Source organism: Ascidia mentula, chromosome 4 (genome assembly GCF_947561715.1).
Source record: "Ascidia mentula chromosome 4, kaAscMent1.1, whole genome shotgun sequence".
Classification (NCBI taxonomy): Eukaryota; Metazoa; Chordata; class Ascidiacea; order Phlebobranchia; family Ascidiidae; genus Ascidia; species Ascidia mentula.
This window is the reverse complement of record NC_138569.1, coordinates 15469772-15496788: the sequence shown is the minus strand read 5'-3', so window position 1 is coordinate 15496788 and position 27017 is coordinate 15469772. Positions and strand designations below refer to the sequence as shown.

General features: G+C 36.6%; 2 protein-coding genes and 1 pseudogene across 6 annotated transcripts; all 3 read right to left on the bottom strand.

Moving 5' to 3' along the window:
* Window positions 1-71: 71 nt before the first annotated feature.
* LOC145899644 (ATP-binding cassette sub-family C member 4-like) lies at window positions 72-8249 on the bottom strand. The gene is made up of 30 exons (XM_082988533.1): window positions 8050-8249; window positions 7766-7876; window positions 7508-7628; window positions 7232-7441; window positions 7091-7180; window positions 6862-7025; window positions 6566-6691; window positions 6367-6505; window positions 6116-6226; window positions 5901-6062; window positions 5753-5848; window positions 5505-5696; window positions 5236-5448; window positions 5106-5174; window positions 4912-5023; window positions 4587-4648; window positions 4139-4308; window positions 3924-4066; window positions 3719-3865; window positions 3575-3654; window positions 3313-3463; window positions 3049-3168; window positions 2771-2988; window positions 2462-2662; window positions 1903-2061; window positions 1716-1805; window positions 1422-1594; window positions 1092-1197; window positions 900-1031; window positions 72-839 (listed from the first exon to the last, which is right to left on the bottom strand). The coding sequence occupies exons 1-30, from the start codon at window positions 8079-8081 to the stop codon at window positions 813-815; spliced, it is 3927 nt and encodes a 1308-aa protein (XP_082844659.1). The 5' UTR covers window positions 8082-8249; the 3' UTR covers window positions 72-812.
* A 633-nt stretch (window positions 8250-8882) lies between these two features.
* Window positions 8883-17279, bottom strand: LOC145897332 (ATP-binding cassette sub-family C member 4-like). Of its 4 annotated transcripts, XM_082985573.1 has the most exons (30): window positions 17141-17279; window positions 16835-16945; window positions 16598-16718; window positions 16212-16421; window positions 16068-16157; window positions 15841-16004; window positions 15530-15655; window positions 15331-15469; window positions 15090-15200; window positions 14876-15037; window positions 14730-14825; window positions 14482-14673; window positions 14209-14421; window positions 14081-14149; window positions 13894-14005; window positions 13527-13591; window positions 13301-13470; window positions 13057-13229; window positions 12852-12998; window positions 12708-12787; window positions 12374-12524; window positions 12174-12293; window positions 11900-12117; window positions 11584-11784; window positions 11073-11231; window positions 10885-10974; window positions 10553-10725; window positions 10228-10333; window positions 10037-10168; window positions 8883-9977 (listed from the first exon to the last, which is right to left on the bottom strand). In XM_082985573.1, the coding sequence occupies exons 1-30, from the start codon at window positions 17170-17172 to the stop codon at window positions 9951-9953; spliced, it is 3960 nt and encodes a 1319-aa protein (XP_082841699.1). In that variant the 5' UTR covers window positions 17173-17279; the 3' UTR covers window positions 8883-9950. The 4 variants fall into 4 exon arrangements, with proteins under 4 accessions (XP_082841699.1, XP_082841700.1, XP_082841701.1 ...); XM_082985574.1 differs by lacking the exon at window positions 17141-17279 and having other exon boundaries at window positions 16212-16470; window positions 16534-16718; window positions 16835-16862; XM_082985575.1 differs by lacking the exon at window positions 17141-17279 and having other exon boundaries at window positions 16534-16718; window positions 16835-16862.
* An 816-nt stretch (window positions 17280-18095) lies between these two features.
* Window positions 18096-26731, bottom strand: LOC145898887 (ATP-binding cassette sub-family C member 4-like; annotated as a pseudogene). The gene is made up of 30 exons (XR_014402448.1): window positions 26617-26731; window positions 26029-26139; window positions 25798-25918; window positions 25532-25741; window positions 25373-25462; window positions 25132-25295; window positions 24765-24890; window positions 24565-24703; window positions 24331-24441; window positions 23922-24083; window positions 23772-23870; window positions 23532-23722; window positions 23260-23472; window positions 23131-23199; window positions 22960-23071; window positions 22531-22586; window positions 22173-22342; window positions 21957-22105; window positions 21750-21896; window positions 21612-21691; window positions 21337-21487; window positions 20646-20765; window positions 20401-20594; window positions 20118-20318; window positions 19741-19899; window positions 19579-19668; window positions 19249-19421; window positions 19088-19193; window positions 18897-19028; window positions 18096-18829 (listed from the first exon to the last, which is right to left on the bottom strand). The product of XR_014402448.1 is annotated as an ATP-binding cassette sub-family C member 4-like (transcript).
* Window positions 26732-27017: the final 286 nt, after the last annotated feature.

Genomic DNA, 27017 nt, shown 5'->3' with positions numbered 1-27017 from the left:
ACAAACCAAAAGTAGCTCCAATTTAACACCACAAAGGTTTAAAAACATTCAGTTGTCCAAGTATGCGCCAAAAGAGTGAGTAAGTTTAATTTCTGGTCCCGGCATTTTGCATTGACGTTACATCACATTGGTCAAAAATAATGCCGAGATATACAAGTTAGCAACGCATGGGAAAGTTATCGATTTCCAAAGGGTAACAAAAATACTTAATGAACAAGACACACTGGAATACAAAAAGCAAAAAAGTTTGTCCAGGATATTGACTACAAATTTATAAACATCACTATAAAACATAAGAATAGCTTGTGCAAGCAACACTTTGCACATCAGCAGCGTTTCAGGCAAAAATTACAACAGGTTTTACTCGCAATCGAGAAACGTCTTGTATATACGATTCAGGATTTGGCACGAAAAAATGATGTAAAACCAATACTGACGCAGCTAAAAACGTCAACACAAAACCATTTTTAGACAATTTTACAAAACCTATTTTCGACAAATTTACAAAACCTATGCCATAAAAAAACCTAATTTGCACAAAACGTATACCAAACATATAGGAAACCATACACCGCACAACAGTTTTTAAATTACAATGGGATATTCAATGACCGTCCTAAAGGAACCACTACTTGTCTTTTAAAAACACATTGAAAACAGGAAACACGTTTGCGTCGATCGCAGCAGGAAGATTGTTGCATATGAAATGAGAATTTCTTTCATTTCTGGTGGAATATTCCCAATTAAAATGGCATTATGCAGTACAAGAAGGGAAAAATATATTTTGCTGTAATCATCGTTGCAGGATTTTTTCATTGAGGTCTTCGACCGATAAATGCCTTCAACAAAAAACATGTTAATATTTTACAATTTTGAAATCGTCAAACTAAATAGCGAACCTCTTCTGCAGATTTCCGCAAACTGCGACTTTCAGAAACTCCAATTGCTTCCACCATTCCACTAAACATTCCATCGCTTTGCAAAAGTTTGTGCGGTTCATCAAACTCCATTACTTTGCCATCATTCAATACCTTTCAATACAACATAATTAATAAACTTTTAAATTAGTACAACACGCAAATAAAAATTACCAAAACTCGATCGCAGTCGATGATGGTGTTAATCCGATGAGCCACTGTGATCACCGTGCAATTTTTAAACGTTTCCCTGGTGGTTTTTTGAATAGCTTGGTCCGTTCTGGAACATAAACAAGAAACAAGAAAAATACTTTGCTGTGACAATTTGCTTGTCCGTTTTATTCGACCAAAAAAAGATAATTTATCATAACAAGAAAACGTATAATTCCAAACAAAAATGTGTACAGTTTCTTACATTTTACTGGATGGACGCAGTTTTTATAATTTAATACGTACTTCGGTCAAAACCAACACCCAGTCTTTGGTTATACAAGTTCGACAAACCTGACATCAACGTTCGCGGTCGCTTCGTCAACAACTAAAATTTTATTCTTCTTCAAGATTGCTCTAGCTAGACAAAGTAGTTGGCGTTGACCGACACTGAAGTTAGAACCAGACTCAGACAATTCCATTTCCAATTTCTTAGGGTAAGAATTGATCACCTTTTTCATTTCAACCTGTTTACAACAGAAACAGATGACACCATGTAAGGCAAAATCGGGATTGAAATTGGATCACAAACGAAAGTTTAATGCATTGCGCGTTAAGCTGAAGGGATCAAAAAATAACATGAATCACCTTTTCTAATGCGTTCCATAGATCAGGGTCGGTGTAATCCGAAAACGGATCGAGGTTGTAACGCAAGCTCCCAGCGAATAGAATTGGATCCTTAAAAATGAAACAATATCTTAAAAAGTTGCTAATAAATATACGGATACAAATTAGGAAACATATTCAAATTTAACCAAAGTATTGTAATAACTACCTGAGGAATTGCTGAAATTGACGAACGCAAAGTCGTGAGGGTGAGTTCAGAAACGTCCACACCATCAATTGATATCTTTCCTGATGAAAGTTCGTTAAATCGAAACAAACATGCGATGACTGAACTCTTTCCTGCTCCAGTTCTTCCAACAATTCCAATCTGAAAATATATGCAATGTAAAAAAATGCTTTGGCGGCTTTTGCAGCTATAGTCTTTCGCAAAATCAAAATATGATTCCAATAGATTGGATATGACCATGTGCGGAAATCCCAGGGGGACGCAGGGTTTATTATTGTGACACAGATGGCCGAGTTATGTCATTGTTTGTGTGCTTAGTTTTAGCGGGAGATGTGTTATTTCCATGTTAGGTCATTTACTTGTCACAAGAAGTGCGATAACACAAAAGAATAGTTTGGTGAAACAATGTTTTCGGAGACAAGCAGTAAGTATGTTCCGTGTCTATTTCAACGTCTTTGTCGCCTATTTGGACCCCGCACTTACGTGGCGAACAATTCTATGATGACTATTTTTTTGTAGTCAAACTTTTGCAATTTGGTACCTTTTCGTGTGATGATATCTTCAGGGAAATGTCATGTAAGACGTCTGGACCACCACTGTAATGAGCAAAGTTCACATTCGTAAATTGTATTTCACCCTGTAACGGCCAGTTGAGTGGAATTTTTTTGTTATTTCCGGGATTATGATCCTGTGCTTCAGATGGAAGTTTGTAATATTGCCTGATCCTTTCCACAGATGTCATCTGAAAAATACACCGCAAACGTTTGATTCTAGTGAGAATTGCAAGATTTTTTCAATTCAATTCAAATAACCATCGACATCTGGAAAGTAATAAAGTAGGCACAATCACCAGCGTTTCTATTTCGGTGCTCGTTCTCACACACCACTGCAGCCTACCAAACATCAGCATTACATATGTCACCGTCAACCCAACCTCTCCAGCATTTAAGTTAGTTTGCGAGGCTGTGATCACCGCAAGAAAAGATACCGCACCAAAATAGACACCACCAATCAGATCAAGTCTTGTAGAAAACCATCGCGTGCCTCCCAGGAACGCCGACCAAGCAACTATAATGTCACATTATTAAAGTTAAACGAACGATTGTTAGGTTAACGTAGTTTATTTACGACTGTGTCGATCTTGCAATCGATGAAAGACAGCTTCAAACTCTTTTTGCATTCCAAAAGCACGAACCGTCGTCAATCCGTCAAGTGTAGATTTCATGTGAGAAAATACTGGACTGCGGTCTAAAAAAGAAAATGAGACACTTTGTTTACTACAACAAAATATGAGTTAATGAAAGAAACTTTCTGCCAAACTTTCTGTCATCATGAAATTTTAAAATAAAATATTTAACCCGACTTCAACCTTTGAACCGAAGCTTTACTTACTCATGCCCTCAATTCGTTTGATGTCACGGGATGTTGTGACGTAATATCGACGAAGCCATAGAAAGTAAAGGATCAACGGTATGGTTGGAATGAGGACAAAATAGTTTACAACTGATGAGAGAATTACTACGGAAAAGAGGATACCGAAATGCTGCAAAAGTGAAAAAATACTTGTGGTTTTATATTTATAATGAGTCTTTATTCACTAAATTAAACCAATGGCTTTAAGTTTTGTAGAAGGTCGAGCATTACAGAAACATACAAGAGAAAATTCCATGCAAAACCGGGGAAGAATCTCATCAACTTGTCCAAGATCTTTCGAAAAGCGGTTTAAAACTCTACCTGTATAACAGTACAATTTATTTCACATGAAAAAATACAACTATGATAAAAATAAAGTAGCTACCAATTGGGTTGACATCAAAAAACCTGATAGGAGACATTAGAATTGAATTTAACATTTTGTTATGCATCTGCAAACCAGACATCACTAGATGGCGCATTTGCAGCATGAATCGTAAAAACATGGTAACGACGTATCCAAGAAGAAGGTCTGCGCATGAAAATTACTAAAAGTGGTCACAAAACAATTTTCATAATCATTAAGTTACATGTAGAGATGTGAATGTAATATGTGTTGTTGAACGTCATCACGCTCGTGGTAGCAACAGGCAATGCGGATGTAGTGTTATCTGAATTTGTCATAATCGAAAAATTATCTACATTTGAATGAAAGTTTTCTGATGCCGTTGACCTGAGCGAAAAAGTCATTTTGTGTATCATAAATAAATAACACAAAACAAAAAAAAATTACAGAAATACTCACCAAACGGAAAACCACCAATCGAACAGAACAAAGAGGGTTTGGTTGATCAGAGTTAAGAATACAATAAGGAAAAATGATGCTTTGTTGTTGACCATATACTCATAGAAGGCTTTCCAGCTGATATTTCCATCTTCTTTCGTCTCTTTCCCAACAGTCAAGTTCTTCTTCGTCTGTAATTTGGACAGATAATTGTTTAAAACAAAAAAAAGTAATCTTCAAGGCTGGACTTTGGGGGGCGTCAAATGTGATTTCGTGTGTGTCGTCAATTGAATGGTATTTCCGTGCACCACGTTAATTACTGGAGGCCACAAAAAAACTTTTTTCCAAACCGGTGTCGCATGGAAATTTTTTCTTTCAAGATAGAGTCGCATATGAATTGTCCCTCAAAATGGGGTCATAAATCCTAACTATTTAAGATGCAGTGGCATTAAGATGCAAAGTGTTTCACCTGGTTTTCGTTGATATCATAGGTTTTCGTCAACATTTCCTCGCAGTCTCTTTTGGACACACCTGAAATTGAGGACCGTAAGTTGAACAGTTGCAACAACAAAATACATTGTGGATATGTATGCGTGCAAACATTACAAGTTGGTGGTAACAATCTCGAATCAACTGTTTTTGCTTGTTCACAAAATATTGTCCTTTCGATATCATTTGGCGAAAAAGCAATTAAAAATATATGGAATATCAACGCTACCTTTGCCCAAGATAAAAACACAGTGAGACATAACAACACATAATAATGCGCCATGCCAAGTCAATCGTAACCTCACCGCAAGCATTCGTTGATTTATCTTCGTCATCCTCGTCATGCTTGAGAAGTGAAGCGAAATCCGTTCCATCAACCAAGAGTTCATTGAAGGTTCCCGAACTGCATATTTCTCCCTACAAAAAGCATCAACACCACTCAACTGAGAGTTACGTATAACCCCATAACGTTACAACCGCAGAAACACTGAAACCCAACCTCCTTCAGCACCAATATCATGTCTGCTGTCTTCAGCATTGACAACTGATGCGTGACCAACACACGAAGCTGCAGATAAAGTGAGAGATAAAAAAAAGAGGACTTGCAACACCAAAAAGAGGTTTCATACCTTATTCTTCATGTGCCCACAAATACATTGATGAAAAAGTTGATTGGCAACATTTGAATCGACAGCACTTAGCGGATCATCCATCAATATTATGTCTGTGTTTTCTCTATAAGCAGCTCGTGCAAGGTTTACTCTGGCTTTCTGTCCTCCACTTAATGTAACCCCACGTTCACCAACCAACGTGTCTACACCGTTGTCAAATGATTCGATGTCCTTAACATATATACACCTTGATATTAGTATACAAAAATGTACATAATTTAACTTACTTCTCTCATTGCACAGACGTCAATTACTTTGTTGATACGATCATAATCGCATTTTTCGCCGAACAAAATATTTTCTTTTATCGTTCCCGAAAACACCCATGGTATCTGACCCGCATAAGCAACTTTACCTTGTACTGAAACTCGACCCATCTTTGGAGGCAATTCACGCATAATGGAACTCAAAAATGAGGACTAAAATATTTTGTTTCATATCATAAATAGATCTGTATTATATTAAATGTTCAAACCTTTCCACTGCCTACAGGTCCGATTACGGCCAACAACATGTTATTGTTTATCTGTATGTTGATATCCTTGAGTGTCACTGATCGCTGTTCATCTTCCTGAAAGTCAAGTACTTGTAGTATCAATTTATAGCAAAATTATTTTGTTTACGTGGCAGGTGTACGAAATGTTGCCTTCATTCCAAGATGCTGTAAAATTTTTAAAGTGAATTTGAGGTAGTGTTTCACGAACGGAGTTTTGTTTTAATTTATTATCAAATTCATTTTGAGGAGATTTCTTGTCCAATTTCATTTCGTCAAGAAGTAAAAATGTCTGTGAAACAATGAAAATGATTTCTTTTATTTTTGAAAACATTAAATTTTTACCTCGATGCGACGCAGGCTCACGACGCCCTCTGATGTATAATCAACAGCCCAAGGAAAGACCGTTCCAACAGGCATTCGAAGGACGTTGATCAAAGCTATGACAGCAAATACCTGGCACGATATAATGTCAGAGCATTTTAATGACAAGAAAAGAGAAGAGAGATTATTTTCCAGAACGTATCAGAAGATCTATGAAATGTAATTCGATAAATTCCCTTTTACATTTGAAGTACACAAATCTATAATTGAACCTTAGAAGACGTGAATTCTCCTCCCAGTGCAACGTAGATCACAAAAGTTCCGAACATCGCTAATCGATTTGTGATATATGTCATAGCTAAGCTAAATCCTCGAAAATATGCACTGTTGAGTATTTGGCGAATTTCTTTTCTGTAAGGCAGAATGGAAAGAAATGTATTTCAGAGAAACTACTGAGTTTGAATTCATTACCTGCGCATTGTGTCAATCAACTTCTGGTACGGTTTTTCCCAAGTAAACATCTTAACAACTCTCATGGCTGACAAGATCTCGTTCATCATTCGAACTCTTTTATCCGTACGCAACGAAGTTTTCATTCTGGACAAAAACATACAAAATGGCTGCCAAACCTACATGATTTCCATGATTTGCAAACACCGCGGACCTATTTACAGAGAACCAATTGCTGTTTTATTCACGTTACTTTTTGCATGTTTTTCTATAGGACAAAATTTATAAAAACATTAAAAATATACATTTAAGATTACCGAACTTTTCCGTAAAAGCGACCAAATCCAATCGACAGAAGCATAGCAAAAACAGTTGGAACCAATATTACAAGGGATGAAATTCCAATCAGTTGCCACACCAACACAACAACACCAACAAGAATGAGAGGAGAAATCCAGAAATGATTCATAAACAAGGGAACCTGCAAGCAAAAAACGACATTGCACAAATACATCTTTTGCTTCTAACAACAATGAAAAAACTTGCGTAGTCAAATCGTATGACGTCAGTAGCTCCCAAACTGATAATTTGGCCTGTAGTTGTGTTTGAAAGTGATTTTTGGCTCAAACGAATGGTCTAGATAAATTATTTTGTCATAAACGCTTCAACCATATGTTGTGATATTACCTTTTTGTACATGAGCGCACACATAGCTGCCCTTAGATGCCAACCCATGATAGCGACTTTGTAAAAATACCATTCGTGCAGAAATCCCATGATGATACTTGTGATGGTCAAGCCGAAGGCGTACAAATACGCCTCGCTCAATGTTGCCTCATTTTCAAAGAACCTCAAAAATCCAAGCAGCAAAATAGGAGTACCAACTACAATTGCTTCCTACAAATAATTTCCAATTCTAAAAATCAGGCATTCCTGATTATTTTTTTGTAAAGAACACATTACCTTTAATAAAATAAGTGTGCCCAATAGTAAATAGTGGCGACCAAACGTCTTGCACGTTGCCTTTATTAGACTTGGGCGATTTCCATACAATTGTGCTTCTGCCAGCTCAACATTCCAGTTTCTACCACAATTCAAAATGGCGTTTAACGAAAGACTTTTAACAAGTTATAATGCCCAACATTAAGAGTTCCATCATACTAATTTGTCAAAGCGGTTGCAAACATACAAAAACGTTGCCAATGCGGATTAAATCCATACCGTTCCAGCATTGTACAGAGGTTCTGGGATTTTCCGCGTTTTTGAAGTGCAGGTAAATCATCTTCTTTCAAACCTCTCTTGTATCCACGAGAAAAGAGAGAGTTCAACCACCTTTAAAACAAATTCTAGGCAAATGCGGTTGCTTCACAGGTTCCTACAACGCCCACTATATGAAACCTATGGCACAAATACTCTTTAGAACGAGCAGCAAACATCGTTTGAACCGCCAAAAAGCGACTACTAATCGTATTGTTTTTTTGCAAATAAATCACATCAGTACTTACCCAAACATCAAGTAGCTAATTACGTTCTTCATGGTCTTGTCTGTATGGTAAGATCACCACTCCCGACCAGCTAGAATTGCTGTCTTGCTACTGATTGCAGTAATACGTTCGAAGAAGAACCTCAATATCAGTCAACCGCGACAAGCTGCTTGACGCATTGGAGCTTACAAAGGGACAAACAAGTTGAGAAGGCGCGATTTGAGTAAGAACAAATAACTATACAATTAACTCTGGCCTTAATTCCCTGTCGCTGTTTACTTGTGTAGAAATAAGCAGAAAACATGAAGCTAGTTGTTTATGGTTAATTAGTACGCCACTATTTTTCGTTCCGTCTTCTTCCTTTGACGTCACGCATCAAATAACACCACGTGAGGGGCAAGCCTGCAGTGCGTCAATAACGTGACGATTTCCTGTAGTTAATCAAAATAACTGAACTATATACCAATGCAATAAGACCTGAAAAGTTTAATCGTCGTCAAAGGTATTGACGACTAATCTATCGAAATGGAGCTGGATGGTTCATGGAATACTGGCATCGGTTAGACAAAACGCAAGGTATACCAATCCTTACATACTCTTTGTTGCAAATATGTCGTTTAGGCAACAAAATCATACAAGTTGAATTTCGAAGCATTAGTCTGATAGCTAAATCCTAGTATTTCTAACTTTGCAGAAATTGAGTAGTTTTGAGTATAAATAGACTGGCCCATATTGTTATTAACACTGTCATTTTATTTATACTCAGAATTATGAGAAAACCCGTGAGTTGTGTTCCTGAGTAGTTTTATTACTTAAGTTCTAATCTAGTTCCTAGACTTGCTGCTTGACCCACGACGGTTTGTATTCGAGACGAATTTTCAGTACAGCCGAAATATATCGAACAAATAGCCAATCTGGATGTAAATGTCGTTGTTATTACAAAACAAAATGACTTTTTGTCTAATCGCAGTTCATTTTAAGAAAACACGCTAAAACAGCATTGTCAATTCTCAAAGGAAGAATAGAAAGATAAGAAATATATAAAAAGGCAAAACTGGCCGAACATATAGACTGCTAATGACAACTATCACAAAGCCACTACGAGCAACAATGGCAAGTAACCTATTTGGGTCATGTAACATCGCATCTGCAGTCGTGCAATGCGTGTTTAGATAAAAACGTCAGGAGTAAAACCAGGATGCGCGTATCACGTAATTGTTGTTAAAACATATTCATGTAAGATTTCGTGCCTGTTGTATTTAGTTATATTAAAAATGAACGAATTAATGTTAGGGAATGTAAATTTTTGTTGAATTTTATGAAAACTATTTCACACTTTTCAGCGACAAATACATGCGGCGGAAAGTTACTGCGAAATTGTTCAAACTTTGCTTTTGGGTAAGAGCAAACGTAACCCAACATAAATACCCTGCCGGTTTCAGGCAGAAAAAATACGTAGTGATTCCGCAATAAATAATGTGGCATAAAACAAGGACAAAAGTTGGTGTTCAGGAATCAACACTTTTCACTATTAAAATATTTTAAATTTGAACATTGAAAACCTGCGACCTTCAAAAAACACGACGTAAACAATACTATATGTACAATAACCTTTTACTATGGGATGTTCAATGACAGTCATTACGACGTCTCATACAAAATCTTAACATTTGTGTGGCGAAGAATATCATTTTTAATAAACCTTTGTCGTGGTGCACAGTAGCCTCAAAAAGTAACTTTTCCTCAAAAAGTAACTTTTAGGAAAATCAAAAATTGTTGGGGAATTATAAAATGCATACCAAGGAAACATAAATAGCATATTACCAAGGAAACATTGAAAGCATACTATAACGAGGTGAAAGATATTGGCAATTTTGCATTTTCAAATTGTAGTCCTTTCCTCATCTTTTTAATTCCTCCCGTCACACAATTGTTCGCGACAAAAATGCCTTAAAGCAGACAATAGTGCCAAAATTGAAGAGAACATGTCACCAAAAAATAATCAAACCTGTAACGCAGTATTTCGTAAACTTCGACTTTCAGAAATTCCAACAGCTTCCACCATTCCACTGAAAATTCCGTCGCTTTGCAAAAGTTTGTGCGGTTCATCAAACTCCATTACTTTGCCATCATGCAATACCTTCGACATAACATACTTCACAAACATCTGTATCAGCGTAAAACGTAAGTAAAAGTTACCAAAACTCGATCGCAGTCGATGATGGTGTCAATTCGATGAGCGACCATGATTACCGTGCAATTTTTAAACGTTTCCCTGATGGTTTTTTGAATTAGTTGGTCCGTTCTGGAACATTGGAGAGTTAATCAACCAAAAATTTCCGTGTGATTTGTTTGTCTGGGTGACTTGAAAATTACGATAGACGAAAATTCACAAAAATAAGCATGTTTAAGCACAGCCGTATATATTTTGTATCTTTTTACAGAGAGAATAAAGCTTGCAGTAGTTTATCATATAGATCGTTGGTGGAAGTCCACATTCATTAAAAGTTAAAGGTCGACAAACCTGACATCAACGTTCGCTGTCGCTTCATCAACAACTAAAATTTTGTTCTTCTTCAATATTGCTCTAGCTAGACAAAGAAGTTGACGTTGACCGACACTGAAGTTAGAACCAGACTCAGACAATTCCATTTCCAATTTCTTAGGATCAGAATTGATTACCTTTTTCATTTGAACCTGTAATACATTCATTCGTATCATTTTACGGAAACTTTTTATACCAAGTTGGGCATGATTGATGTTACTAATTAGATTACACATAAAATTTCCTTAATAGCACATGTACCGTTATTTTAATACAGAGCTTATGACATCGTGCTTTACGGAAAAAAATACCTTTTCTAAAGCGTTCCATAGATCGGGGTCGGTGTAATCCGAAAACGGATCGAGGTTGTAACGCAAGCTCCCAGCGAATAGAATTGGATCCTTAAACAATGAAACAACATCTTTAACAGTTACAAATAAATATTCGGATACAAATTTAGAAACATTTTCAAATTTAGCCAAAGTATTGTAATATCTACCTGAGGAATTGCTGAAATTGACGAACGCAAAGTCGTGAGGGTGAGTTCAGAAACGTCCACACCATCAATTGATATCTTTCCTGATGAAAGTTCGTTCAATCGAAACAAACATGCGATGACTGAACTCTTTCCTGCTCCAGTTCTTCCAACAATTCCAACCTGAAATACATGCAATGTAAAAGAAATGCTTAAATTTTGCGGAAGACCTTGTGTTTTATTGTATGCATATATATATATATATATATATGTGTGTGTGTGTGTGTGTGTGTGTGTGTGTGTGTGTGTGTGTGTGTGTGTGTGTGTGTGTGTGTGTGTGTGTGTGTGTGTGTGTGTGTGTGTGTGTGTGTGTGTGTGTGTGTGTGTGTGTGTGTGTGTGTGTGTGTTTTCTTTACTATGCCGGACTTTACTTTCGTAAAACAGTTGATTATGCAATTTTTTTAGATACGCTATCATGTTTACTTAGTATAAATCGAAAACAATAACATCTCACGGCATGCATCTCAACGGTTACCTTTTCGTGTGATAAAATCTTCAAGGAAATGTCATGCAAAACGTCTAGCCCACCACTGTAGTGAGCAAAGTTCACATTCGTAAATTGTATTTCACCATGTAATGGCCAGTTGAGTGGAGTTTTTTTGGTATTTTCGGGATTATGATCCTGTGATTCTGATGGAAGTTTGTAATATTGCCTGATCCTTTCCACCGATGTCATCTGAAAAATACACGATAAACATAATGTTCTTGTGGCATTTGCAATAGAATTTTACTTAAAAAATCTTAGACACGTGGAATGTACTATACCACTACAAAAAATAAGGCGCTATCACCTCTGTTTCTATTCCGGTGGCCGTTGTTACACACCACTGTAGCCTTACAAACATCAGCATCGCATATGTAACCGTTAATCCAACCTCTCCAGGATTCAAATTTGTTTGTGAGGCTGTTATAACTGCAAGAAAAGATACCACTCCAAAGTAAGCTCCACCTAGCAGATCGAGTCTTAAGGAAAACCACCGATTGCATCCCAGGAAAGCCGACCAAGCACCTAGAAAGCAACAACAAAAAGAATGAAGTTTTGAAAGGTTGTCCAAGTTTGTTTACGACTGTGGCAATCTTGAAATCGATGAAAAACAGCATCAAACTCATTTTGCATTCCAAAAGCACGAATCGTCGTCAATCCATCTAGTGTGGATTTCAAGTGAGAAAACACTGGACTTCGATCTAAATAAAAAAAATGGGATATTTTAGCTGCAGTTTGAATTTGTTTTACCAAAAACTCCCACCTAAAAAGTTTTACTTACTCATGCCCTCAATTCGTTTGATGTCACGGGATGTTGTGACGTAATATCGACGAAGCCAAAGAAAGTAAATCAATATCGGTAGAGTGGGTATGAGGACAAAGTAATTTGTAACTGATGAGAGAATTACTACAGAAATGAGGTTACCGAAATGCTGAAAAAATAAAAATCAGGTTCTATTCGGCATACGTATTTTTACTCATTCGGCAGTGGTCAGAAATTTATTGGACTGATATAACTTAAAATAATGTTTATCAACATTATTGACAACTGGCCAAATTAACAAAGGCATCACTTAAGAAAGTTTTGCAGAAGGTCGAGCATTACAGAAACATACAAGAGAAAATTCCATGCAAAACCTTGGAAGAATCTCATCAACTTGTCCAAGATCTTTCGAAAAGCGGTTCAAAACTCTACCTGTATAACAGTACAATTCATTTCACATTAAAAAATACAATTATGACGAAAGTCTTGTTGTTACCAATTGGGTTGACATCAAAAAACCTGATAGGAGATATTAGAATTGCATTTAACATTTTGCCATGCATTTGCAAACCAGACATCACTAGGTGGCGCATTTGCAGCAGGAATCGCAAAAACATGGTAACGACGAACCCAAGCAGAAGGTCTGCCCATGAAAATTACAAATGGGTGACAAAAAGCACTTTTTATCTGCACTAACTTACAAGTAGAGATGTGAATGTAATATGTGTTGTTAAACGTAATAGATAACGTAGATGTAGTGTTATCTGAATTTGTCATAATCGAAAAATTATCTACATTTGAATGAGTCATAATCGGCTTTGTCGTGATGGTAAAGTTATTCATATTTGAATGAAAGTTTTCTGATGCCGTTGACCTGAACGAAAAAGTCATATTTTGTGTCAAAAATAAATGAAACGGAAACAAAAAATCAAATAAAAAACTCACCAAACTGAAAACCACCAATCGAACAGAACAAAGAGGATTTGGTTGATCAGGGTTAAGAATACAATAAGGGAAAATGATACTTTGTTGTTGACCATATACTCGAAAAAGGCTTTCCAGGAAATATTTCCATCTTCTTTCGTCTCCTTCTCAACAGTAATATTCTTTCTTGCCTTAATTAAAAATATTCATTATTTAGGCACAGAAAATAAACAGGGAAGCGTATCACCTGAAATTCGTTTATATTATCGCTGTTCGTACAGAAAATATCGTCGCAGTCTCTTTTGGTCATGCCTGAAATTTAAGACCGTATATGCTGAGGAAGCAAAACGCAACAATGAGAACATATGTACTCAAAATATGTGCTTATATTATAGTTTGATTGAATCGTCCTTAATAGTTAAACTTGAGATGTCAGGTTTCGTTGATTACTTAGGTTGTATAATTTGGGATCTGCATCATACTAAGTACAATAACAGCAAACTTGTCTCCCAATAGCAATTAAACAATACAGAGAATTTCAATGTTGTTACCTTTCATCAGATAAGCTGGAAATAACAGCAAATAATGCGCCAGTCAAAAAACCGTAACCTCACCACGAGCATTTGTCGATTTCCCTTCGTCATCCTCGTCATGCTTGAGAAGTGAAGCGAAATCCGTTCCATCAACTAAGAGTTCATCGAAGGTTCCCGAACTGCATATTTCTCCCTACAAAAAATAACAAAACCACTGAACCAAGACTTACGTATAACCACAGAACCCTACAACCACTGAAACACAAACCTCCTTCAGCACCAATATCATATCTGCTGCCTTCAGCATTGACAACTGATGCGTGACCAGCACACGAAGCTGCAGATAAAGTGGAACATTTACAAAAGTAAGTGCAACACCAGAAACAGGTTTCATACTTTGTTCTTCATATGCCCACAAATACATTGATGAAAGAGTTGATTTGCAACATTTGAATCGACAGCACTTAGCGGATCATCCATCAATATTATGTCTGTGTTTTCTCTATAAGCAGCTCGTGCAAGGTTTACTCTGGCTTTCTGTCCTCCACTTAATGTTATCCCACGTTCACCAACCAACGTGTCTACACCGTTGTCAAATGAATTGATATCCTGAATATATTTATACACATTTATGTATGTTGCAAAACATGATCATTAATTTAAACTTACTTCTCTCATTGCACAGACGTCAATCACTTCACTCAGACGATCACAATCGTATTTTTCGCCGAACAAAATATTTTCTTTGATTGTTCCCGAAAATACCCATGGTATCTGACCCGCATAAGCAACTTGACCTTGTAATGAAACTTGACCCATCTTTGGAGGCAATTCATGCAGTATTGCACTCAATAACGATGACTAAAATGTGGGCTTCAAATAACGAGTGAAGCCTGTATTAATTCAACTGTTCAAACCTTTCCACTGCCTACAGGTCCGATTACAGCCAACAACATGTTATTGTTTATGTGTATGTTGATATCCTTGAGTGGCACTGATCGCTGTTCATCTTCCTGAAAGTAAAAACTTGTAGTAACATTTTATTGCAAAATACCTGGTATACGTGGCAGATGTAGGAAATGTTGCCTTCATTCCAGGACGCTGTGAAATTTTCAAACAGAATTTGAGGTTCTATTTTACCAACGGAGTTGTGTTTCAATTCACTATCAAATTCATTTTCAGAAGATTTCTTGTTCAAATTCATTTCGTCAAGAAGTAAAAATGTCTGTGACACAATTGACATGAATTTCATTTAATTTCCTGTACATTTTTTCTACCTCGATGCGACGCATGCTTACGACGCTCTCTGATGTATAATCAACAGCCCAAGGAAAGATCGTTCCAATAGGCATCCGGAGAGCGTTAATCAAAGCCATGACTGCAAATACCTGTCATGGTATAGCAGGAGAGAATTTTAATGGCAAGGAATAACGGATCAGATGATCCAATTGTGCTTATTGGAAAATTTCCTAATTTCCTTTTTTGTAAAGATGAAGTTACGCAAATTTGTAATTGAACCTTAGAAGCTGTGAATTCTCCTCCCAGTGCTACGTAGATTACGAAAGTTCCGAAAATCGCCAATCTATTTGTGATATAAGTCACAGCCAAGTTAAACGCTCGGATATATGCACTGTTGAGTATTTGGCGAATTTCCTTTCTGTAAGTCAGGATGGTTAGAAAATTATTTCACAGAAACTATTTGGTTTTGATAAAATACTTGCGCATTGTTTCGATCAACTTCTGGTATGGTTTTTCCCAAGCAAACATCTTAACAACTCTCATGGCTGACAAGATCTCGTTCATCATTCGAACTCTTTTATCCGTTCGTAACGAAGTTTTCACTCTGCACAAAAACCTATAGATTGACTAACAAAAACTACTTGATTTCTGAACAACGCGGACCTACTCTAAGAGGACCAAATCCTGTTTCTTTGGCAACGTTTAGTTTTAAATTTATCGTAAACTTGTAGAGAAGAAATATCTCACATAAACTCAGCTAAGAATAAAACGCATCCAACAACTGTTTACCGAAATTTTCCGTGAAGTCGGCCAAAGCCAACGGACAGAAGCATGGAAAATACACTAGACACCAATGTTGCCAGGGAAGATATCCCAATCAGTTGCCACAATACTACTACAACACCCACAAGAAAGAGAGGAGACAACCACAAGTGATTCATGAATTTAGGAAGCTGAAACAAAACATTGCAAAAGCATTTCTTTTACTTTGCATTAAAAATTGTATAAAAACTTGCGTAGTCAAATCGTATGACGTCAGTTGCTCCCAAACTGATTATTTGTCCTGTAGTGGTGGTTGCAAGTGATTTTTGGCTCAAACGATTTGTCTGTAAAAGTTAATTTTTCACAAACTTTTTAACAACAACTTGTGGTCTTGTTACCTTTTTATACATGAGCGCACACATAGCTGCGCGAAGATGCCAACCAATGATACTGGCTTTGTAAAAATACCACTGACGCAAAAAACCCACTAAGAAACTAGTGATGGTCAAAGCGGAGGCATATAAATAGGCCTCGCTCAATGTTGCACGATGTTCAAAGAACCTCAAAAATCCAAACAGCAAAATAGGAGCACCAAGTGCAATCGCTTCCTGCATATATTATCCAACAGATATATTCCTCGATATTTTGGGTTAGATTCTATTTAAATAAAACACTGACGATGCTTTATAAAGCGAAATAAATATGTCTTAAATAACAAACCTGGCAGATTTTAACCAACTGAAATTAAAAGTTTCAGTGTTTGTGATTTTTCGGAAAAAATCACCTTCAAGAAAGCAAGTGTGCCCAGAAGTAAATACTGGCGTCCAAACGTTTTCCACACTGCCTTAATAAGTCTTGGGCGATTTCCCTTAGATTTTGCCTCAGCCATCTCAACATTCCAGTTCCTACCAAGTTTAAATTAGCATCGTTGGACTTTTCGATATGTTGTGATGTACAATATTAAGAGTTGCATCATACTAATTTGTCAAAGCAGTTGAAACCATGTAGAACAAATTCTTACCCTTCCAGCATTGCACAAATGTGCTGTGATTTTCCGGTTTTTTCAATTTCCGGTAAATCATCTTCTTTTAAACCTCTCTTGTATCCACGAGCAAGTAGGGAGTTCAACCACCTTTAAAATTTTAGTCAAGAACTAAAAAAAAGTAAACACAACGGTTACAATACGCAAACTTTGGCGCAAATGCACTCTACAGCTAGCATTGTTCAGACTGCTGTACTGTATTAATGTTTAACAAGCAAACCAACACAAATAAGCATGGAGCCAATAATATTCATAAAACCCACATAAGTTGCTCATGGTACTTACCTAAACATTAACAAGCTAATCACGTTCTTCATGGTCTTGTTTTTATGGCAAGATCACCACTCCCGATCAGCTAGACTTGCTGTCTTGCTACTGATTGCAGAAGTACGTTCGAACGTAAACCTTGAAGTCAGCCAACCGCGACAAGCTGCACGCCACAATAAAGCTTAGCAATGCACAAATTAAACAAGAGGTATAAGCTTCCCCTGCAATGTAAAGCAATATATGTGGTTTAGCCGTACATTTCCCGAATTGCGACCAACATATGTACAGGAAGGGCTGATCTTCCACAATATCTACATATATACAACCAAAAGATATTACCAGTTTCCCGAAAAATATACAAATGATGGTTAAAAATGTAGTTGGGCGACCGCAAAATGTTTTGCATCCGTGATATGTATAATGAAGTTCTTCCACCCATACTTATAAAAAGCATTTTTTTTATTCAATAAACATAACATCACACTTTTCAGATGAGAGCAATCGTGAACTAAAAGAAATAACATTTATTCTGCACGTCAAAAAACAATACATGTTTCCGATAAAATGTGTGATACAAGTTCAAGTTGGTGTTAAAGAATCAACATTAACGGAAAGGCGGAATGGGATAAACCTATCTAAAAGAGAAAATACAATATTATTGGCTCCACATTGCTTAAAATACAAGACGTTTTCCACAGCGGTTAGCCTATATATGTATTTACATGCATAAATACATATATTTACCTAAAAAACATCTGTAGTTACTCAATTGCAAGCCGCTACTTACAAAGTTTCTACTATACCGTTTGTGCGGCTTTCAGTCAAGGGCGGCTTATATTTGTTAATGTCATGCCGATAATTTGTCTGAAATTTACCTTCAACCTAATCCTCCTATCGGTACATTTTATCGTACACAATATTCTTGTGGCAAACATTATCAGATATGGAATTGTATGTTACTGATTTGGACTAATCAACATACAAAAAGTTTGTATTTAACGACACTTTGTAACCTCATACAACAATAAAGAACTGCTTTTTAGAAACATAACATGTGTGGTTGGAAGGTTGTTTAAAACAGCAAATGCTAATGTGTATTTACAAATTATTTTAATGGTTAAAAAATAAATTTCAAATCTTAAAATCAAAACAGAGTAAATAGAAGAAGTTTAAACAGGTCACAGGTGTGCTATTAACCTCTGTTATAACAGCTTTAATTCGGTGCCACATAAAGACGACATTATAGCCAATAAACGCTCTGCCAGATTAACAAAAACACAACGGCGACAAATTTTGTGGGAAAACACATAAAATAATTCCTACATGCTCCACAATAATAGTAACCAATTTTGCAAGAGTGTGCAAGCGAAACACGAGTGTGAAAGCGAAACACGTGTTTGCTGTCACATCATATGATCAGCATTAAAAAGGCTTCGGTCCTCGCTTTTTTCGTTTCCCTCCTTTCCACATTGGATAGTTTTGGATCAATTGCGCAAGGTGATAGCAATAAACAAAATGATATGAATCAATCTCAAAATTTTTCGAAAACCACAAAGAATTGCGATTAACGCGCAACAACGAAAGATCAACGATCAATGTTATGGACAAGTTACAGAATATGTACACTATAAAGGAAGAAACCGAAGTTTTATTGATTCAAACGGCTCTGCATTTTGTTCTTCGCTACTTTCTTCGTGCAATAAATGCCTGAAAGCAGAAAATAGATAAATATTACAGGAGAAAAACTTGCAAAGCCACAAAATTACTTTCGAACCTGTTCTGCAGCATTTTGCAAACTTCGACATGGAGAATCGCCAAGAGCTTTCACCATTCCAGTAAAAATTCCGTCGCTTTGCAAAAGTTTGTGCGGTTCATCAAATTCCATAACTTTGCCATCATGCAATACCTTCAACACAACATAATTAATAAACTTTTAAATCAGTACAACACGCAAATATGAGTTACCAAAACTCGATCGCAGTCGATGATGGTGTCAATTCGATGAGCGACCGTAATTACAGTGCAGTTTTGAAACGTTTTTCTGATAGTCTTTTGAATGGCCTGGTCTGTTCTAATATACAAGAGGATTAGACGAAAAAACACAAAAACAAAAAGTTTCCACAAACCTGACATCAACGTTCGCCGTCGCTTCGTCAACAACTAAAATTTTATTCTTCTTCAAGATTGCTCTAGCTAGACAAAGCAGTTGACGTTGACCGACACTGAAGTTGGAACCAGACTCAGACAATTCCAATTCCAATTTCTTAGGATGAGATTCGATCTCATTTTTCATTTGGACCTAGTAATGACGCAATACAACAACAAATTATCGCAGGATGACATTAAAGTAAGTATATGTTTTTGTTCTTTGGCATTATTTAGGCATGATTTCAATGTTTTTCTAAATTATCGTTTTTTATTATTTTGGAACAGTCTTGTTGAAAATGTGTTTTTACCTTGTCCAGGGTATTCCAAATATCTTGGTCCGAGTAAGCTGAAAACGGATCCAAATTGTAACGCAAACTTCCTGCAAACAAGATTGGGTCCTGAATGCATAGAAAAAACCTTTATTGTTGTAAACTCTTAACATGCATCAAGATAAAATATACGATTTATACTTGAGGAATTGCCGAAATTGACGACCGCAGAGCTTTTAGGCCCATTTCAGAGATATCCACGTCATCAATACGCAACTGTCCAAACGTGAGTTCATTGAATCGAAACAAACAGGCAATGATTGAACTCTTACCAGCCCCAGTTCTTCCAACAATACCAACCTATAAACATACTTTAAAGTAATTGCATATTCAAAAAATAAGGTAATTGTTGAAGCACACCTCGGGGAAAGTGTAACAACCACCAAAAACCTACATGAAAAGCAACTATTGTATATACCAGGGGTTTTTAACCGGGAGGAATTTCTCACAAGGAGGAATTTTATTTCAAACCATTGGTATAATCTATATAGGGTGCATGAGGTTTGGTTTTTAATAACCTTTTCGTGTGGACAAATCTTCAACGAAATGTTATGTAACACATCAGGGCCTCCATTGTAATGTGCAAAGCTGACATTCTTAAATTCTATTCCACCTTGCGTTGGCCAGTTTGACAGAATACTTGTTGTGGGGTTTCGGTTGTATAAAGGTGACTCCTGTGGAAGCTTGTAGTATTGCCTTATTCTTTCAACTGACGTCATCTGAAAATGTATTCATTAATTTTCCAGGTAAAAGCAAATGCTCTTTTATCAGCTTTACATGGGTTTCTATTTCGGTGCTCACCCTCACACACCACTGCAGTTTGATAAACATCAACATCACATATGTGACGGTCAACCCAACCTCTCCAGCACTCAAGTTGGTTTGCGATACCGTGATCAACGCAAGAAAACATACAGCTCCCAAATAGAATCCAGCGATCAGATTGAGTCTTATAGCAAACCATACACTGCATCCAACAACCGGCGACCAAGCACCTGCAAAATATCGCAACTTGAAGATTTGAAAAATTTTGTTGCAGTTCTTACGACTATGGCAATCTTGCAATCGATGAAAAACAGCTTCGAACTCTTTTTGCATTCCGAAAGCACGAACAGTCGTCAATCCGTCTAGCGAAGATTTCATGTGAGAAAATACTGGACTTCGATCTGAACAAAATTAGTTTTTTTCATATTAATGTTTGTAATGTTAATTTAAGGTTCGTTCTCGTGTTACTCTGCTACTGTTTCTTTTAAGATAAAGCATGTAAAGTACGAACAATGTACTTATTTTCCGCCAGAATGCAGCAACTTATCGTAACTTTCATAAGCGGTGTTTTTGTGGCTTTGAATGTGCGTATTACGTTTAAATTGAGATATAAAACACTGATGTAGTCTTGATTTATGGCAAACGAATCTTCGGAGAATAAACTACGTAAATTTATCAGTTCTATTTAAATTTATGTATCGCCCTTTTGCCCAAAAAAGTATCAAATTTTCGTATTGGTTTCACATATCTCCCAAATCAAACCTCTGGACAAACCTTTATTATTATTTTTCGCCAAAACAGACGTATTTAAATAAACAATACACGGTTGTATTAACAAACTATTAACCAACTGTTTATGAAATGATCGAAATTATCTAATTGGCTGGGTATATCCCGATTATAATCGACGATTTGACGTTATTGTATTAGATCTTTAGTTTGTGATAATTCAGATCAATTCATACCACTTACTTATTCCCTCAATTCGTTTGATGTCACGGGATGTTGTGACGTAGTATCGACGAAGCCAAAGGAAATAAAGCAACAAAGGAATGGATGGTATTAGGATAAAATAGTTTATAACCGATGAGAGGATCACTGCAGAGAAAAGGAAACCAAAATCCTGTAGAAACAGACCCACAATCAAATATCTGTGTGGATTAAAACTGCAGTCACAATAAATATGCCAATTATGCAAAAGATACCATTGCTGTACAATGTTAGGCGACTGGCTTAGATAAACATACAAGAACAAATTCCATGCACATTCTGGGAAGAATCTCATCAACTTGTCCGAGGTCTTTTGAAAAACGATTCAAAACTCTACCTGTGTGAATATATCATAATCACCAAAAAAATACAAATGGTGTAAATATAGTAGTTACCAATAGGGTTGACGTCAAAAAACCTGATATGAGTCATCAGAATTGAATTTAACATTTTGTTGTGCATTCGCAGCCCTGACATCACTAGATGTCGCATTTGCAGCATGCATCGTATTATCATGCTAGCGACAAATACAACAAGAAGATCTGCATTACAGTGAACAAAAATCTAACTAATAATTAAATTATTCTTGTCAACAAGCTCACAAGCAGAAACTTCTATATAGTATGTGTTGTCGAACGTCATTGTGTTAGTCCTGGTCGTAGTAATAGACGTTGTAGAGGTTGTGTTATCTGTACCTCCCGCGATAGAATAGTTGCCTCCATCCGTATTAAAGTTATCAGAAGACGCTGACCTAACATTGCATCATTTTGGTTATAATTAAAACACGAACCTATTACTCTACACAGCAATATTCTCACCAAACGGAAAGCCACCAGTCGAATACAGCATCGAGGGATTGGTTGATAAATGTGCAAAGGATGATAAGGACAAATGAAATTTTGTTGTTCACTATGTACTCGTAAAAGGCTTTCCACCCAATGTCCCCTTCTTTTTTGGTCTCTTCTTTAACTTTCACGATCTTCTTTTCCTTCAGTTTTAAGAAAGATTGCAGTACCAATTTGATTTAAAATCTAATATATATTCATTTACCACGCAGTTTTTATGTAAGCATTATGATACGGTGCTTTATACCAGTTACGTTACATTTGTTAATTTAAATGGGCAATTCTGTTGAAACTGTTGTTAATCAGGAACAAATATTGACAAAAATGTAACCTGCTTTTCCTCGAAATCGCTTTCTGTAGCTGATACAACGGCTCTTTCCATTTTTCCTAAAGTGTAAAAATATAATTTTTCACCGACGTGACAAAATAGCTGATACTCGGAAGAGCATGCTTTGATAGCGTATCATAAGTTCAACAAACAAGAATGTAGCGTTTATAAACCTGATAAAAACTTATTTCTGATCTGGGTGAGACTATTCCGAAATTATTTGTATTAAGTATACATTAAGCTTACAGTCGCCTTGTATATTTTTGTTCTACAATCATAGATAATTTACTGCGCTGTGCTATTTCTGAATAAGATTCACTTTAGGAGTTTCTTTGCGAAAAAGTATCAATTGCTGAATTAATTTTTTTTAATTTTGAATTAAACATTAATTTTCATCACAAACAGGATAAATGTGCTAGGCCAAAATCGCACCATGGGCTTTTGTCAAATTTGCTTCATCATTCTCGTCATGCTTCAGAAGAGTGACAAAATCCGCTCTACCAGCTAAAAAGTCATCAAAGCTTCCAGAACTGCATATTTTACCCTAGAAACACTACTGTTGTCACTGCGGTAAAAAGTTGCGCAACTCAGTGAAACACAAACCGCCTTCAGCACCAATATCCTGTCTGCTGTCTTCAGCATTGACAACTGATGCGTGACCAGCACACGAAGCTGCAGATAAAGTGAGATATTAAAAAAGAGGACCTGCAACACCAGAAAGAGGTTTCATACCTTGTTTTTCATATGCCCACAAATACATTGATGAAAAAGTTGATTTGCTACATTTGAATCGACAGCACTAAGTGGATCATCCATCAATATTATGTCTGTGTTTTCTCTATAAGCAGCTCGTGCAAGGTTTACTCTGGCTTTCTGTCCACCACTTAATGTTACCCCACGTTCACCAACCAACGTATCTACACCGTTGTCAAATGAATTGATATCCTGAATATATATACACATTTATGTATGTTGCAAAACATAAATAAATAATTTAAACTTACTTCTCTCATTGCACAGACGTCGATTACTTCATTCAGGCGTTCACAGTCATATTTTTCGCCAAAAAAATATTTTCTTTGATCGTTCCCGAAAATACCCATGGTATCTGACCCGCATAAGCAACTTGACCTTGTACTAAGACTCGGCCCATCTTTGGAGGCAATTCATGCAATATTGCACTCAATAACGTTGACTAAAATGGTGGCCTTAATAAATAGAATGAATTATTTAATTCGTCAAACCTTTCCGCTGCCCACAGGTCCGATTACAGCCAACAACATGTTCTTATTTATCTGTATGTTGATATCCTTCAGTGTCGCTGATCGCTGCTGTTCATCTTCCTGAAATTCAAGACTGTCAAATCGAAACTTAGCGCAAAATATCTTTCTTACGTTGCAAGTGTAAGAAATGTTGCCTTCATTCCATGATGCTGTGAAGTTTTCAATCAGAATTTGTGGTTGTGATTCACCAACGGATTTTTGTATCAAATTACCATCACACTGATTTTTGGAAGATTTCTTTTGGCAATTAATTTCATCGAGAAGCAGAAAGTTCTAATACGAGACATATCGCATAAATAAATTGCTGCTAATGCAGCCAGCCATATTTTTCTTCTGGTAATAACTTTATATTATATCGACGTTTCCACCACTATATGCAGCAGCCTCCATCAGGATGCAAAAATGCGAATAATACAACGTGGACAATGGTAAGGCGCATAAAATTATTGCCAGAAAAGCCGTATTGCAACAATAATCACATATGTTTTCTTTCTAAGTTTACATGATATTAAAAAGTTACCTCGATGCGACGCATGCTTACGATACTTTCGGAGGTATAGTCAACAGCCCCTGAAAATATTTTCCCAACTGGCTTATGAAGGGCGTTGATCCAAGCCATGGCTGCAAATACCTGGTGTGAAATATGCTTTTTTAAGTTCAAACAGGGCAAATAAAACCGTTCAAGTAATTTGTAAAAATAAATGACCTTAGGTCATCCTATTCCACACAACAGTGCATATAAGCATAATGGCACCTTAGAAGTTGTAAGCTCTCCTCCCAAGGAAACGTAGAGTACGAATGTTCCAAACATTGCTAGTTTGCTTGTGACATACATCATGGCCATGCTCAATCCACGGAGATATGCACTGTTGAGTATTTGGCGAATTTCGTTTCTGCGGTGGTTAGAAGAAGAGAAAAGTATTTCAGAGAAACAATTGAGTCTAAATTCATTACCTGCGCATTGTGTCGATCAACTTCTGGTATGGTTCTTCCCAAGTAAACATCTTAACAACTCTCATGGCTGACAAGATCTCGTTCATCATTCGAACTCTTTTTTCCGTCCGTAACGAAGTTTTCATTCTGCACGAAGAAAGTATGTGTGCATGATTTAATATTTTATTAAAAGTAAATCTGCAAAATCGTGGATACATCTCAAACAAATATAAATTACATACTGCTATTTTTGCTGGCAGACATACTAATCAATCAGAATTGCTCTTCTGCCACTAAATATAAATTACGTACTTTTAAGCGGGTCACGTATTCCGCGATTTAGTCTCATGGCAATTAAAAGGTAATTTGAGCAAAGAATATAATTTACCGGTTTTTTCCGTATATTCGACCAAAGCCAATGGACATGAGCATGGTGAATGCTATGAGGCCCAACATTAGAAGAATAGAAACTCCAACCAGTTGCCACAAAAACACCACAACAACCACGAGATATATAGGAGAGATCCACAAGTGATGAATGTACGAGGTGACCTACATATATGTAAGACATATAGACTTTGTGTTGTATTTTTAGGTAAACTCAATCTCAAAGGTTAAACAAAACTTACGTAGTCAAACCGTAAGACATCAGTAGCCCCCAAACTAATTATTCGGCCTGTAGTTGTGTTGGAAAGTGAAGTTTGGTTTAACCGAATAGTCTACAAATAAGACATTTATTTGTCACATGCCATGTCATTTTCAATAAATAAAAGTTATGAAAATGGTACCTTTTTGTACATGAGCGCACACATAGCTGCCCTCAGATGCCAACCTATGACACTGGTTTCATAAAAATACCATTCCCGCAAAATTCCAAACATGATAGTTGTGAAGGTCAAAGCGGAGGCATATAAGTATGCCTCGCTCAATGTTGCACGATTTTCGAAAAACCTCAAAAATCCCAGCAGCAAATAAGGATTACCAAGTACAATTGCCTCCTATGAAAAAGATCTGACGTTACAAGAGATGTATGTATACCTAAATAACCATATACCTGTATCACAGCAAATATGCCTAAGAACAAATATTGGTTCCCAAAGGTTTTACACGTTGCTTTTATTAGACTTGGGCGTTTTCCATTAGATTTCGCCTCAGCCATCTCAACATTCCAGTTCCTACCACAATTCAGAACATTTTACTATTTGTTTTTTTTTGAACTGTTATTTTTAACCTAAACCGTCGTAGAAATAAAGGAAACTGTGACAATCCAAAATTAAATCGTTACCCTTCCAGCATCCGGCAAAGGTTCTCAGATTTTCCACGTTTTTCAAGGTCTGGCAAATCATTTTCCTTTAAGCCAGCCTTGTATCCACGGGCAAAAAGGTAGTTCAACGACCTTTGAGAAATATATTTTTAGTGCGGAGTATTTTGTATTTCCGGCGCACTAACAACGAAGAGACTCAAGCTACTTCCGCAGTCATATAGATATATTGTTGGTTATCTCAGTTCCTCTTGTATGAGTCGTGGTAGGGCACAAGTGAACTGGAGTTAACCCGACCGACCGTACTGCTATGGACGTCGGTTGAGTCTCTTCCAACCACTAATGAACGTACATTGACGCAATTACATTTTCGCATGAGTGGTTCGTACACAACTCTATCGCGTATTTTTGTGAGCAAAGTAACGGGAAGTAAATTCGGCAGTAATCCAATTGCATAGGTTGTGATTTGCACTTGGAAGTTAACCTTATTTGAATACAACTTAATGTTCATGAACATGAACATACCTTATTTTATTTAACTGTGCTTAAACATTGTTCAGTTCAAGACATAAAAATAATACTACTACTACCAACGAAAAATTAAATTCTTACCCAAACATCACAAAGCTAAATACGTTCCTCATTTTCCTTTTCTGGCTGTGCAGATAGCAACTGCTTGTGTTAGCCTATTTCTACAATAACAGACCATTTGCTCCCTCAAACCTCAGTGGCAGCCATGCGTACCAAGGCAAACGAGCAAGTTAACTGGAACGTAATGTAGTGCAGAAATAGCAAAAAAAAACTTTACGCTTTCCGGCGTGCTGGTATCGTCATTGCAGTGATAACAGTAACTCTAGTCTCATTTGAGTTTTTTGTTCATTATTTAGGTTCGGTGTAACAACATATAACAGCGTGTTAATTATTCGGTCCCGATAACCAAAAAATCGCGTATTTTGATCCGAAAATGTTCACCTACACACACCTTTATAACAGAGCAAAGTAAGAACCTGCGC